Source organism: Micromys minutus (genome assembly GCF_963924665.1).
Source record: "Micromys minutus genome assembly, chromosome: 17".
In the NCBI taxonomy this organism is placed as follows: Eukaryota; Metazoa; Chordata; class Mammalia; order Rodentia; family Muridae; genus Micromys; species Micromys minutus.
Genome location: NC_137952.1, coordinates 28,985,271 through 29,000,788, shown reverse-complemented (window position 1 = coordinate 29,000,788; position 15,518 = coordinate 28,985,271). Strand labels below are relative to the sequence as shown.

Below are 15,518 nucleotides of genomic sequence, written 5' to 3'. Positions count from 1 at the left end.
GTGAATAACATTTCTAGAGCAAAAAACAAAGACAAAACAAGACACAACACCCTGCCGGGGTCCTCTATTCTTCCAACTCTTCCATGCCAGTCACCCTGGGTGGGTACTAGCATAGGACACGCTGCATAGACTGAGTTGAACACATATCCCCCTTCCCAGAGGACTCTAACTAGGAATGTGAGCTTGTCCCATCCTCTGCAGAAGCAGTAGACAGACCCTGCCTCAAGAGACAATCGCTGCTGGTGGAGACCCCTGAAAAACCTGGCTCCAGAAATCCCAGGTCTCTGTTTCTTTTGGGAGACCAAGGAGTGTAGGACTGGGGCTGCTGCCTCAAAAGGCTGTAGTAAGAGGGTGCATCAGCCAGCAGGAGAGGAGGGAGGGGTCCCTTCCAGTTGCTTACTCCCCTAACTAAGCTGGACTACACTCGTTTCATCCTTGGCAAGAATGAACCCCTTAAGATATTTGCCAAAAAGACTTAGCATCCTGCCCTGGTCCTTCCATAGTACAGGGTGAGCCAGCAGAAGCTGGGAGATGAAGGATGCGCCTTCCATGGAAGTCTTAATAGTGTGCCTGTTGTTGGCGTAGGGCCAGGCTGTTCTGTGGTTACCCATGAGCCAGAGCCATTTCACCAGGTCTTATAAGGCTCTTATAAGACACCATCAGTTGGCTGCAGGAACTTACAAAGGGCATCTGAGCTGAGCTGCAGACACAGCTTGGGACAGTTGCAAAGGCAGGAGCCGTGCAGGGCTCCAGATGCTCCCTGTCAAGTCTCTTGGCTGACTAAGGATACCCAGGCAGGCCTGGGAAGTAGGAGGTCTGAGTTCTACTTTATGTAACCTTTCATCCACTGTACCCTCTCTTTATTGAATAGTTAATTCAGTAGATCCTACAAAGCCCTGCACTTCTTGTATAAGACCTTGTGCTAAGTCCTGGGGAAGGCTCCTCAGAAGGAGATAGTGAGAGAGAAACAGGAGGAGAGGCCAGCAAGGCAACTGAGTGTTGTTAAATGTCAGAAACAGGAAAGTGAGGTGCAGAGTTGGCGAGACTAGACATTCCATAGGGGGAAGACCTGTGCAGAGGGGCTTTGACACCAGGATCTCAGAATAGCAGGGCAAGAGGAGCCACAGGAAATGTGTTCCAGGCAGGACCGTGTAGACGCAGAGGAGCCTTAGCTTGTTCAGGAGCAGAAAGGCTGATGCCGGAATGGCAGGCAGAGAATGATGACTTCAAAAGAGGGCAAGAGCCAGGCTGTGTGGGACATTACAGGCCCTGACCAGAGTTAGGACTTTATTCCAAAAGTGTGGCAAGACGCTGAGTGTGATAAGCAGAAGTGAATGGTGTAATTAAAGATCACTGCCATATTGCTGCTAATAGATTGGAAACTGTTTCCATTAATGTGGACGTGGGTAAACAACATTAGGTTCGTTAAACTATATGCGGTAGTTTAAAACTCTGAGACTCAACTACCTGCACTACTATAGAAAGATTTGCCGAGCAGCTCCAGTAGAAGACAGAACAAAAAAGCAAACCAAGAAACAGTTGTTAAAGTGTGGTTGTTTAGAGTAAAGCTGGGGGGGTTTGAACCCCTGCATCCCCAATAGCAGGGGAAATGTGTTCTAAATGTATTTTAAAGGCCAGCAAGATTGCTCAAGAAATAGGGGTACCTGACTCCAAGCCTGATTAATGATCCAAGTTTTAGTCCCTGGGTTCATGTGGTGGGGAAAAGAGAACTATCTCCTGGAAGTTGTCATCTGATCTCCATACATTCATGGCAGTATGCACACACACACACACACATACTATATATATAGTGTTGTGATTGATATATATGTGATATATTATATATGATATATAATGTCTACATTAAATACTATGTGTATAATTTTTGTGATATATTATATAAGATATATAATGTATACATTAAATACTATGTGTGTGTGTGTGTATAATATATAAATAATGTATTTAAAAAGAGGCAGCATCCGGTCTATAGATGTGCCTGTGTATAGACTATTACATAACAGTCTGTTTGCAAGATGCTCCTAGGAAGACCATGTGCAGCTGGGAGGGGACGGAGACTAACTTGGTAGCATATTATTCTGCACATGCGGACAGCTTACACTGTGCCTGTATCACTTGCTCAGCAAACAAAGGACATCTAAGTTGGATCACTCTGGTTACTTTGTGGAGAAAAACTGAGCAGGGCAAGAATGGAAATGGAGAATGTAGTGGAAGGCTCAGGCACTAGTCCAGCTGCAGGAGAGGTGTGGTTTGACCCATGGAACTGGCAATGGGCATGGAGAACAGGGGGTGGTCTCTGAGAGCCCGTGGATGAACTCTTGATACCTTGTGCTGGAATGTTGTTGTCTCACAGGTGCTAAACCCCTCAGAATGCCAGAGACTATGTGAGATGTCACGGTGTAAAGGACAGTTATGGGTGTGCACTACTGACATATCCACATACAATTCATAAATCATCCTTGTAATTATAAAAACAAAATCAAAAGCCAGACTTGGTGGTGCCGGAGAAACTTGCTGTCCAGCCAGTCTGGTTGAGTCAGTGAGCTTTGGGCTTAGTGAGAGGTCTGGTTTCAAAAGGAATGCAGTCCACATTGACCGATAGCCTCCATGTGCGTATGCACACACGGGAACACATGTGCACACATGCATACATACACACATGCACATATGTATATATACACACACATACATACACAGTTCACCCTAAAGATTTTCACAAAATACATATGTGCATACATACATTCATATACCTCTTATCTCACACACACACACACACACACACACACACACATACACTTACATGTCACCCTGAAGAATACACATTTCTCAACGAAGCTTGCTTTCTTTGCAGAGAGATGCTAAAGGCCAGTACCTGTTTGACCTCCTTTGCCACCACCTGAACCTACTCGAGAAAGACTACTTTGGCATTCGTTTTGTGGACCCAGATAAGCAGCGGGTAAGTCAAAATTCAAACTACAAACAGAACACAGGGCTAGTAAATTGACACGAATCCTTGATTACATGTAACTCCGTAAGTTTAGCCTCAGGAGTCAGGGACCACCCAGGCCCTTAATGGGTGTCATTGCTTCAAATCAGAGCACCGGGCCTGAATGTCACCTGAACCAGAGTTCAAGTGAGGAAACCTGGCATTTCACAGATGCCAAAAAGGCAACCCAAGAGCTTAAGCAGTTTGCCATGGGCACCTGCTAGAGGTATAGCTGGTAGCCAGTGTTAAAGTCATAGAGCCCAGTGCACAGAGAGGGCATCTCTTGCTTCCTTTCTAGTAAAGGGGCTGACCTATATTTCATGGATCTTGCCCTGGTTAGGTAGAGCATTACTGGGCAATGCCAGTCTGGTCTAGGCGGGACAGAGAGCTAGACTGAACTGACATGAGCCCCTCAGCACCTCACAAAGCCTGTAGCTCTTTCCCTGGTCTGTGCAGTAAAGGCTGCTGTGGAGTATGGGCCTTCACCAAGACTGGTATCGCAGACAGAGATCCATTTCCCTTGGGCCCCTACATCATCTTCAGCATCACCTTCCCAACCTGCCCCTCCCTTCTGTGGTCAGCCAGACATTATGACTCTTCAGACATGTCTGTCCCCCCTTTCAGACCTTCAGTGGCTCAGTTCTCTGCCTGGAACATGCTTCTCCGTTTCCTCCTCCTGGCTTCCTTTTGTTTGGTTTTCTAGTTTGGTTTTTTGAAGACGGATTTTTATCTTATTTGTGTGTGTGTGTGTGTGTGTGTGTACCCTCCGCAGCCAGAAAGCAAGTTAAATCCCCGGAGTTGGAGTTATAGGCAGTTATGCCTGCCTGACTGAGGTGCTTAGAACTGAACCTGGGTCCTCCAAAAGAGCAGCAAGCACTCTTAAACAACGAGTCATTCCTCCAGCCCCAAAGCTACCTTCTTTTCATACTCAAGGTCTTTTCTGGATTTTTGCTTCCTCCTGAAAGTCTCTCCCGACCTTGTTATATATCCCCCTATGGCCCACTATGTCCTTTAATACCTACGCATCATAACACTTCCTACACTGTGCTGACAGCCTGTGTTCCCACAAAAGTTTAAGTTCCAAGAAGAAACAGACAGACTGTATCTCATCCATCATACCATAGAACCAGTGCAGGGCCTGGAAGGCAGTTGACGTTCAGCAAGCATTGGCTGAAGGGATGCGTTAATGATTTGTGGTGTCTTGATGCTCACTTTCATCTTCCCAGCCTGAAGACACCTGCATTCCTGCAGGTGATTCATCGTCCCTCCGCTGGCTGCGAAGATGTGCTATTTAGCATCCCTAGGAAGTGGGAAAATATGCAGACACCTGCAGGCTCCTGCTCACTCACCACCTGAGCTCCAGTCTCCACAAACATCACCACAAATCCTACAGAGCTTCACAAACCCTTTTTTCCTAGGTCCAAGATTTCCCCCACAGCCCCAGACAGGGCTGTGTCTGCCATCATCACGGGTCTCGGGCCACTAAAAAGACACAGCATCTCGGTGCTACCCAGAAAGACAGATGCCGAGGGAGAGAGGATGTTCCCTTCACCATGCCACAGACAGATGCTATTCATCTTTGGTTGTCTTAAGATGTCTACCATGCTCTTTCCTCTTACCAGCCCGGTCCTACTCTTCATGCATTTATCTCACCTCTCCCTGCCTCCTAAGCTGTGAACAGCATTATAGAGATTCATCCTTGAAGTCTGCCCCTTGCTCCTCTCTGTTGACATGCTGCCCTTAGCTCTGGACTTAAGCATGTGGCCACTAAGTGCCCAGAGACCAAGAAACCACACTGTCCTCACTGCAGTGTGTCCAGGAAATGGTGGGGGTTGGGGGAGGTTGGCTTTGCTTTTCCCCCAGTGTTTGTCTGGGCTAAGCGTTCTCTCCTGGAGGATGATGTATATACTCCAAGAGCTTTTTATCTCCCCCAGAGCTGGTGGTATAAAACGTAAAGGGGCAAATGTGTCCTGAGGATCATTTCTTTCGGTTAGGGTAGGATGTGCCTGAGAAAATGATGACTGTGGCATTGGTCCAGATTAAAGGAGGGTGAACAGGAGGAGACTGGGAAAGACGGCAAATCTGCTGTAAGCTAAGCCCCACCAGGCTGATGTAGACTGAGCCCAAGTGGTACCTGGTGCTAAATCAAGAGCTCTATACATGTTTGGTCAAACAACCTTTAAGGCCAGTGATGAGACTCCAGATGAATAGATTGGGACAGGTCGTCCAACCAGGGTAAGTGGCAAGGCCAGTCTGGAGCCCAGGACAGTCTGGTTCTGTGTACTGTGTGGTTTCTGAGGTATCATGCTGAAGTCACAAAGTACCCCAAATGGGGATGATTCTGAGCCTTAGAAAAGGAATGTGGAGTGCAGAGGCCTGAGAGAGTCCTAGGAGGTCTTAAACCATCTATGATGAGGACTTATTCTAAATCCACTAATCCATGGTAGAGATACAGGAAGTGAGCTCCTCGCTCCCAGAGGTGTAAGGAAAGAAAGCCTCCTCCCCTGGCTCCAAGATGGTCTCAACAGCTCACATTGATCTTCACCACTACTTGGCCACTAAGTGTCTTGGGACTCCCACCTCTCCACCCTGCTCTCCTGGAGGAGCCGCCTCGTGCTCAGCCCTCTGTTGCCAGCTCAGCCTGAGCCTCTGCCCCCTCTTCAATCTTCTTGCACGCTTTCAAGCCTCAAAGCATGTTTCCCTCTGAATCTTGCCTCTTTTCCTGATCCTGCCTCATGTTCTCGGTTTGCTATTAATTGTGGAACTCGGTCTACAAGATGCCGTCCCCATATTGCTGGGGCGATCTCAAGATTTCTCCTCTGGATCTCTAAAATCCCTCAGACGAGCTGTGACCGTTTCCCAAGCCTTCCTGATGTTCTGAAGCTTCCATCCTCTCCTGAGTTCTCAGCACAGTCCAAACCAAAGCTGCCTCTTGCTACTGTCAGGGGAAGGAGCCTCCTTGGGGAGGGGCCACTTTGGGGAAGGGCCTCCTTGTGACTGAGCTCCTGAGCCCTCTGGCGATCGCGACTCAGTGAGATCTTACCGTCTCTCTTTTTTATTATTTCTATCTTGTTTCTCTTACCTGTCTGTCTAAAGGTCTGCAAACCATCCCCCCCACACACACACATACACACTTGCGTGTACTCCTTCCTCTACAGTCCTAGCACGCTTTGACCCGGCTCTGCCCAGGCAAAAGCTGCAGCTCCAGTCGCTTCCGTGCAATTGCACCTCTTACTTCCGCTTCCCCACGAAGCGGAGCTGCGGTGGGCCGTGTAATGTGAGAAGGGCCTCTTAACCACGCTGAGTGGCTGTAATAAGTTGCCAGCCTCGTGGGAGCTTGGATCAGAGGAAGCAAGAGAGCAGAGTGTCAGTCCAGATTATCCATGTGGAGCTGACAGTGCTGGTTCTTAGTGGGTCCATTAACTACATGACCCACAGCCCAGCCCAGGAGGTGAGCGAGAGAGAGCTGGGAACTGAGAGAGGCCAGGATGCTGTCTGCAGGGCCTGGACTGCTTTCCTGCAGAGGAAAGTCTCTGCCAAGACAGTACACTAAGCAGAAGTAGCCAGGAAAGACGGCACTCTGAAACCCAGCCCGGTCCTCAACCACAAGTTGCCCCACATGCTAGGCCCTAGTAATAGTATGGTAAACAGGCCAGTTCCTGTCGTCCAGAGACTTACAGCTAGTATTTTTAGGCTACATTCAAGCAATCAAACCCCCAATAAAAGCAGTTTGAGCTCTCTGCCAATTGACAAGTTACTTGCCCAATGTAGAAGCAACAGGCATCAGTAATGAATGTTATTAGGGACCCACAGAGATTTGGGGGACTCTGTAGTGATCTACACAAAGATCTAGAGTGACCTGGTGCTGGAGAGATGGCTCAGCTGTTAACAGCACTTTCTTGCTCTTCCAGAGAACTCAAGCTTGGTTCTCAGCACCCACATGGGGCAGCTCACAACCACCATTAACTCTAACTTTGGGGTTTCTGACACCCTCTTCTGGCCTACACACACACACACACACACACACACACACACACACACACACACACACACACACACACATCTTTTAAAAAGAGAGAGGTTAGAATGGTCTCATCACTGCCTTTCCTCAAACTTAAGAGCCATGAAGAAAAATGAAAAAATATAGTTTGACTATATTTTAGCTATAAAAACCCAAGAGGAGGTGGGCGGGAGAGATGGCTCAGCAGTTAAGACTGCCGACTGCTTTTCTAGAGGACCCAGGTTCGATTCCCAGCAACCACATGGCCCTTCATCACTGTCTGTGAAGGAACCGGTATCTGTACACAGACATATACACAGAGCACGTGGGACAGGATATTATCCTGCACATTGGTTGCAGGTAAGTTGTGCCAAGAAACTAAGACTTCAACCGTCCTTGTGTGCCAGGAAATCCTGAGTAACACAAACATTGGCTACCTGTGCTGCTCAGACAGAAAAGGAATACAGACCAACCATCTCTGCCTCCTCTCCATTCTGAAATCTCTTCTTGTTGGTCCTTTGTAGAGTTGCCGCCAACATCCTCCACCCCACTCCTTTGCCAAAAGAAGTTGGCATTTAACACAGCACACATCAAACATTAAGCCCAGAAGCTCCCTGCTCAAGCCAAACACACTGTGCACACATGAACAGTTATCTCTGCCATGGGCCTGCCAGGAACAGGGCTCAAAGCTTTGGCTTTGGGAGGTGTCTCCAGGAAGTCTGGGAATAGCACCTGAAGCTGGGACAGTTTTCCCCTTCACAGCTGGTCCATCACAGGCACTTACTTCAGAACACGGCTTCCCTCCACAAACATCCATTGATAAGCTTCCAAGAAGATTGCCTTCTGTCCCGCCATTTCAATAGGATAAGACAGGTTGCACGTGACACAGCTTTTCACGAGGGTTATCCTGTCTTGTGCTCTCTGTTTCAGCATTGGTTGGAGTTTACAAAGTCAGTGGTGAAGCAGCTAAGATGTAAGTATTTGAAAAGAAGCTACGATTTACCCTTGGGAGTGTGGGAGGAACCCCCAAGGATAGTAAGGTATAGTCTACATATGTAACTTCCTACTGTTCTAATATCCCCACAAAAGGGTTTCAAGTTAGTTTATGTAAATGGGTGTTTGGCCTATATGAATGTGTGTCTGTGAATCATATGTGGGTTTGGTACCTGTGGAGGCCAGAAGCGTCCCTGGTTCATCAGGTCCCCTGGACTTAAGAGTTATAGACGGCTGCAAGCAACCATGTGGGTGCTGGGAATTGAACCTGGATCCTCAGCCAGTGCTCTTGATGCTGAGCCTTCTCTCTGGCTCCACAAAGGGATTGTTTTTTTTTTGTTGTTGTTGTTTTTGTTTTTTTTTTTCCCATTATGGGGGGGGGGGGCTGTGCATGCCAGAGGAGGGGAACCTAGTCATCTCCGTGAGAGGGTCTCTCCTAACAGACCTCTTCCTCTGCAGCCCAGCCTCCGTTCACCATGTGCTTCCGTGTCAAGTTTTACCCTGCTGATCCCGCCGCCCTGAAAGAGGAAATAACCAGGTGAGGCTGAAGGTGCAGTCCCCGGCGCGTGCGTTTAGGCTGTGGGGCAGGGTGGGAGCCTTGGGTCTGGAAGTACCCAGTTCTCTCTGGAGGAATGCTTTCTGGGTAGAACTTGTTACTGCCTCCCACTTCCTTTTCTCCCTGCTGCTGGAGGTGGAACAGCGGGAACTTAGCACTTCCTTTTGGGTCTCTAATTGCTCGCTCTACTAGGGATCTGGAGTAACTAATTGCTCAAAGGCAGTTTTTCTTTTGCCTGTAATGTGGCTCTGTTGATGGTTTTTGGAACGAGCTTTGGTGTTACTGCTTGATTTCAGGTTTGGAAAAGGTCTCCAGTGGCCCAAAGGACTTGGGAAGTACCAAGGTGTGACATTAAAGACAGGGTGGGAAACACTGTGAGTCTAAATCCAAGCAGGTAGACCCTAGTGTGCGGTTTTAAACGGTGTATGTGTTATTCGCACTGGGCAAGAATAAGACCGCTACCACGATTTGTGAGACAAATTTGAAGCAAGTTTTATTAACTACTGGCAGATGATACCAACTGGCCAGGTCCATACCTGGGATTCCCAGAGAATCACCGTAAATTATGTTAGTCCAACCCACACGGCTACATACTTCCTGACTTCATCCAATCAGGGGTAAGCATACATCCTGACATGTCTCCTGCCTGCGAACCTCCCACCTCCGTGTGATCAAACACATCCTGTGCAGTTGGAGCAACCAATCTTGTTTACAGAAGTGAAAACACCTGACTTAATCTTACATAACAACAGTCCCCAGTGATCTGTTGTTATCTGTGCTTGGGCAAATAGGGCTTACCTGTTAGAGGCATTTTGTGCCCTTAAGCACAGTAATTTAAACTTAAAACATAACTTTAGCCTTCACACGTGACACTTTCTTCGTTGTAGGGATTGTGTTCTTGGGGGAGGCGTGTCATAAGACCTGTCTTTTCCACTGGAGAAAGGGAAAAGGCCTCTAACCTGCAGCCACCCCACAAGAGGGTCAGTGAATAGGACAAGCCCAGCTTCCCAGGCCCTTAGACTTCTGAGCCAGACTCATGCCAAGTCTTGCCTCAGAAGTTCAGAAACTGTGCTGGAATCCATTATTCTGTCATTAGCAAACCCCTTGTGGCAGATGGAAACATCAAAGAAGAAAAGCCACTAATCCTTTCCCCCTGCCTTAAAGAAGGCAAAATCAGAAAAGAGGTGACGGCCATATCACATGAACAGCTCGTCCAGAAAGCCTTGAGGTCTGTTCTGGGTCCTGTGGTGTACCCAACCATAAAGCACAGAGGACACTGGTGTGAATGTGAGAACTGTGGATTCTGCTTATCCTCAGGAGACTAAAAAGTGACTCCCAGTGTCTTAATGGACAGCCCTGTAGCTCCACAGATCCATGGGGACAGGACCACCATGTTCATCAACTTGAAGAGCATTTTGTCAAAGCATTACTCCCTCTCATGACCTGAGCCCCCTTCTCTCTGCTCAGTGTTAGAGCAGGCCCTGTCCACTCCTGTCCAGGTCAGACCAAACTTAACACTCAAAGCCAGCACCCCTTCCTACCAGTGTCTGAGACCAGCTCCAACTCTCAAGAGGTCCACCCGGAACCGGAGTGAGGATTGAAAGAGAAAGACGAGTTAGTTAAAGCTGCAATATGATGTCGGCCAGACTTGAGGCCTAAGCCTCAAGGTTGAAGTGAAGCCTTTGTTTATTTATTTATTTATTTATTTTGGTTATATACCACTTTAATTATATGCAGAAAGATTACATCAGTTCTAAGACAGGGATCAAGCAAGCTAACAATCAAAGATCCTGTAAACATCCTTCTGGAGGCCAGGTGTGAAGATCAGGGACAAAAGAGAGTCTCAAAAGACAAAGAGACTGCTGAGCCTACATCCGATGAATCTGCCCTGGCTGAATCTGCCCTGTTCATAGCTACATTCTAGGAGCTTCAAATGCAAATGTACTTCCCTAGGTTACAGTTCTAAGCGGGTTTGCTCTGAACTTCAGATGCAAATGTGCTTAATTCTAGCCCTTAAGGGGCCCAACACAAAAGCCAGTTTCCTGCCTATGGTCAGCTTCAAGATGTCCTAAAAAATTAAAATTTCACCACCAGCTGACCAGAGGTGCCAAAATGGCTTTCCACATACCAGCGCCAGCATTACCTGTTCTCCATTTTCCTGGCCCCACAGACACGAAAGAGATTGGTCTAACAGCTTTGTGACAGCCCCCAGACACAAGGTTTTCTAATGGCTTTCTTGGCTCTTAGGAGCTCATGATCCAATTTTTTAAAAAATCAAATGTAACTGTATTATCTTAACATACTGACCGAGAAGCCACATAGAGCTGGTGGCTCAAGTCCAGCCTGTGTTGCTTCTTAGCTGCAGGTCTTGGTCATATATTATCCAGCCTCATTGACTTTTGGACAGCTCATAGAATGAGGGTGGGGATATCTGCATCTGCAAACTGTTGGGAGGATTTACGTGTGTGTGTGTGTGTGTGTGTGTGTGTGTGTGTGTGTGTGTATACAAGTATGTGAGTGGATACATGCCTGCTCCCATGCAGAGGCCAGAAGAGGTCACCAGATCTTTCAGTGCTGACGTTACAAGTTTGTAAAATGGGTGCTGGAATCTAAATGCCAGTTTTCATGACTGAGTAGCGTGAACCTTAACCACTGTGCCATCTCTTCAGCCTCTAACATCAGAATCATAGTCGTCATCATCATCATCATCCTCATCATCACATCTCCTCCTTACTCTCCTCTTTCTCCTTTTTGTAATCATCATCATCTTCCTCCTTCTCCTTATTTGTAAAAGAAAAACAAAATAATAATAATAATAATAATAATAACAACAACAACATTTCAGGCCAGGTGTGGTGGTTCATGCCTGTAATCCCACTCGTTAGGAGACGAAGGCATCAAGTATGCTCAGGTAATCATACTTGGCTACGTAGGAAAATCGGAAAATAGCCAGGGCTGGAGAGATGGCTCGGAACTTAAGAGCACATAGTGCTCATGCAGAGACCCGCATTGGACAATTCACAACTGTTGGTACCTTCAGCTCCTCCAGGACTGGACACCTCTGTCCCCAAGGGCACCTGCACACACTGTGAATGCATGTACTCACAGACATACAGACATGGAGAGACAGACAGAAAGAGAGAGATAATAGAAATTTGGGGGCTGAAGGGGTGGCTCGGTGGTTCAGAGCACTGGCTGTTCTTCCAGAGGATGAGGTCTAATTATTAGCGCTCACAATCACCTATAGCTCTAGTTCTTGGGTATCAAGCATGCATCTAATACAAATAGACAGTTACAGGCAAAACTGTAACTATACACATAAAAACTTTTTAAATTAAAAAAAGGAAAGTGAAACTTCGTGGTCAGTCAGGTGGGGGAAGTTGGAGGGAGGTGGTTGTGGATGGATATCATCAATAAAGGCAACCTAGCCACAAAACCAAACGATTAGATGTATCAATGAACTAAGCATTTGCTATCACAGATTCTGTAAATCATAAATAAGTCCAGGCAGGGCTCAGTTTGGGCTTACGTTTGCTTTGTTGTGTTTTGTTGTTTTTGAGAGTCTCACCGTGTAGCTTAATCTGATCCTGAAGCGCAGTTCTCCACACCTCCACGTCTCTAGAGCTGGGACTACAGCTGTGTCAGGAGAAGGTCTGATGCTTCCAGGTACACTTCCAGCCCCCAGGGAGCCTTTCACTGAGCGAAGTCAGTGTGTTCCCTGCCATGCCGATTACATGGTCCATGTCAGCACAGCATTGGGATCCTGGCCAGGCCTTGCACGAAGTCAGCAGACTTCAAGGACGGTGGCAAGTGTGCCAGCATCTCTGCCATCTGCCTGCCCTCCACTCACATCTCAGACGTCCCTTCTCACTCTTCCTCACCAGCCTTGCTTCCCGTTTTCTGCACCGTCCGGTAGTATGAACCTAGCCCGGTTTGCAGTTGTTTTTTTCCTCCCTTTGGAACATTCCGCAAAGCCATGGAATTAGCCCCAAGTTTCTCATTCACATCCCTACTGATCTGAGGAGAGCTGGTACCTGCCCCAGCCTCACTCAGAAGCCATAGTTCATCCCTGGCTCTGGGCCCCTCATCACATCATCCTAGCTTGCTGCCAATTAATTTAGTTGTCAGTGTGTCCAGTCTGGGTCTTTTTGTTGTTGTTGTTGTTGTTGTTGTTGTTTTTCCTGGCAATCTCACTCCTAAATTTCACTGCTATCTCAGCCACTCCTACGAGGCTAAGGAAGGATGAGCCGGAGGATAAAAACCTCTACCTCGCTTTCTCCACTGCACATACTTAGTTTCTAAATCTTGGTTCATTTCCTTTATCTTTTTTTTTTTTTTTTTTTTTAAGAATAGATATATTTTCTCATCTAAAATGGTCATGGGCTCAAGACAGTGGAGGCTTAGGCGCCAGGTGTTGCTTTCACCAGGGACTGAGAGTGGGTGAACTCTGAGAGACCAAGTACCCAGAAGGAAACAGTGGGAGAAGATAGCACCCCGCCCCCCAGGAAGCACAGGGCCTGGCCCACAGCAGGCGTTAAAGGGGATTCCGTAGAGTGAAATTGTACATCAGCGCATGGAGTCCCCGATCACTTATTCTTTCAATTAATATTATATGAGCCTCTGTTAGGCTAACATGGATTGCCAAACCTTTCCAGAAGGAGACAGAAAATGAGTGTTTTGGGCTTTGGGGACCATATGGTCTGTGTCATAACTGCTTGATCCCGGCAGCGCCTTTTGGAAGCAGTCATAGACGATGCATGAATAAGTGATCAAGGTCACGTTCCAGTAGAACCTGGTTCTGTTAGAACCAGCAGGCCCTACGTGCCAACCCCTGGCTAAGAAATTGGGAAGAGCTGGATTTGAATCTCAGACTACTTTTCGTTACAAGACAGGGCAAACAACCATCCTTGCCGGCCCTCAGTTTCCTTGTGTGTGAAAACGGGACAGAAATGGCAGTTACTGTGGAGTTCCTGAGGCCTAGAATGAGGCAGTGCGTGTGCTCACTGAGAGGGGCTAGCATTAGGATTTTGTTTCCTAATGCCATCTGTCTTCCTTTACATGTAACTGTGAGAGGGGTGACTGTGTTCTGTGCTCTAGTCCGGTGATGTAACTAGCCTGATGAAGAGATAAGATAAGAGAAAGAGATAAGCAAAGCTTCACAAACAAAACAAGCAAACCAACCACAGGGCCCGTAAACAGGCTTGTTGACCAACACTGACATCCTGCTGGCATCTGAAATCCTAGCCTCAACACTCCGCAGGATAGGTGGGGAGGACTGGCTAGAGGCTTGCCTAAATAGTACAGCCGCAGCAGTAAGAGAGGCCTGCCGCAAATCCAAGGTAGAGGCTGGCTGTGGGTGAACTTGCCGGCAAACCTGGAGGTCCGAGTTCAATCCCTGGCACCACATAGTGGAAGGAAAGAACCAGCTCTCACAAGCTGTCCTCCAACCCCAACACACACATAAATAGAAAAATCAAATCTTTGTTTTAGAAATTAGTGTGTGTATGCCCACAGAAACCAGAAACAGGCATTGAATTCTCTGGAGCTGGAGTTTCAGGCAGTAATGAGCAGCCAGTGTTTTTAACCACTGAGCCATCTCTCCAACCCATATATAAACTCATATATATATATATATGTTATATATATTATATACATATATATATGTTATATATATTTTATATATATATATATATATATATATATATATGGTAGAGAAGATATATAGTAATGAACCATATATCCATGAACTTTTTTTTTTTTTAAAGATTTCCTCTGACTTCTTCTTTGAACCACTGTGAATCGCTCTCTGATGAAGGTTTGGTGTTTCTCTCCTCTGATAGATAAAAGAATTACTGCAGGGCAGAAAAGGCTCTGGACCCAGATTGAGAGACCTGAGCTGTGACCGACAGATAACACTGGAAAAGTCATGACAGTTTTCTGGATATGTCTCCTTAGCGATGAACTGAGGGAATTCTGTTCCTTAACTCTGGCTCTGAGGAGCAACAGCCCTTAGCTGGACTGGGCAGGCCTGGCAGGCTGAATTTGGCAACACACAATTGAGTTGATGACAGAGCCTCACTCACCAAGATTACCCCCATAGGCCTGGCATGGTGGGAGGACACTGGAGTCTCATGGGTGTGGGCCTAGTGACACTGCGACCATGTTGGGTACAGTTTCAGCACTAAGTCAACCCAAACCTTTCTGGACACCACTGTGGGAGAAAATCAAGGGGACCTAATGAAGATGTTGGTGGATGATTCTGTGAGCTCATCTCTTCCTGCGTTCTAATGACTACTTTTCCTTAGGGCATAACTTGCCCTTTCTTCCTTCCCTTCATTTGCCCTGGCATTGCTCTGAGGCCCCTGTGGCTGTCCTAAAACATCGGAAGTCCAAAGGACACAAAGTTGCATATATTCCAGCTCACCAGAAAAATCTGCCACAGCTTAGCCCATGGCAATGTTAAGCATCCGTCTTCTATGTGAGGAAGTCTGGCACCTTGCATACAGTGAGGATCAGAAACTCTAGGGTAGCTTTCTCAAACCACAGGAGCACCCCTGACATGCTTCTCTGGGGGGGAATGTTCCTCATTCTGACATGGAGAATCACTATCCAGACTTGTGGGTTCTGTTTGAAACACCTCCGTTAGTCCGGGATGTCCTGTCCCAGATCACAGATGAACATCAGGAAATGAATGATTATATGAATCTAAGCCCAGGAAGTGAGCAATGGTTGGGGGCAAAGGTTCTATCCGCATCCTGCCAAAACCTGTGGAAGGTGGGAGTTGGAATGGAGAGGCAGGGAAATGCTGGCTCGCTCGCCTCTCCCACACACCGTGTGGCATTTCACTGTGGGAAGCAGAGTGCAGACGGGCTGGGTTTGATAGATCCATCTTAAGTAGTCACTCTGCGTGACGCCAGTTTTTCTTGGTGAATATTTGAGCCAAGCGGGTTTGATAAAGGAGA

The 15,518-nt window shown here is 47.2% G+C and overlaps 1 protein-coding gene across 5 annotated transcripts in view; it reads left to right on the top strand.

Annotated features, from left to right (window-relative positions):
* FRMD5 (FERM domain containing 5) overlaps window positions 1–15,518 on the top strand; it is a gene marked incomplete at both ends in the record, with an annotated part of 253,846 nt that overhangs the window by 209,322 nt on the left and 29,006 nt on the right. For 4 of the 5 annotated variants that reach the window (XM_080931318.1, XM_080931317.1, XM_080931316.1 and 1 more), the window contains 3 exons: window positions 2,873–2,977; window positions 7,938–7,980; window positions 8,460–8,538. In XM_080931318.1, coding sequence (XP_080787444.1) covers window positions 2,873–2,977; window positions 7,938–7,980; window positions 8,460–8,538 — 227 coding nt within the window. Of the gene's footprint in view, window positions 1–2,872; window positions 2,978–7,937; window positions 7,981–8,459; window positions 8,539–15,518 lie in introns of those variants that run through there. The other variant, XM_080931320.1, reaches the window with a different exon arrangement.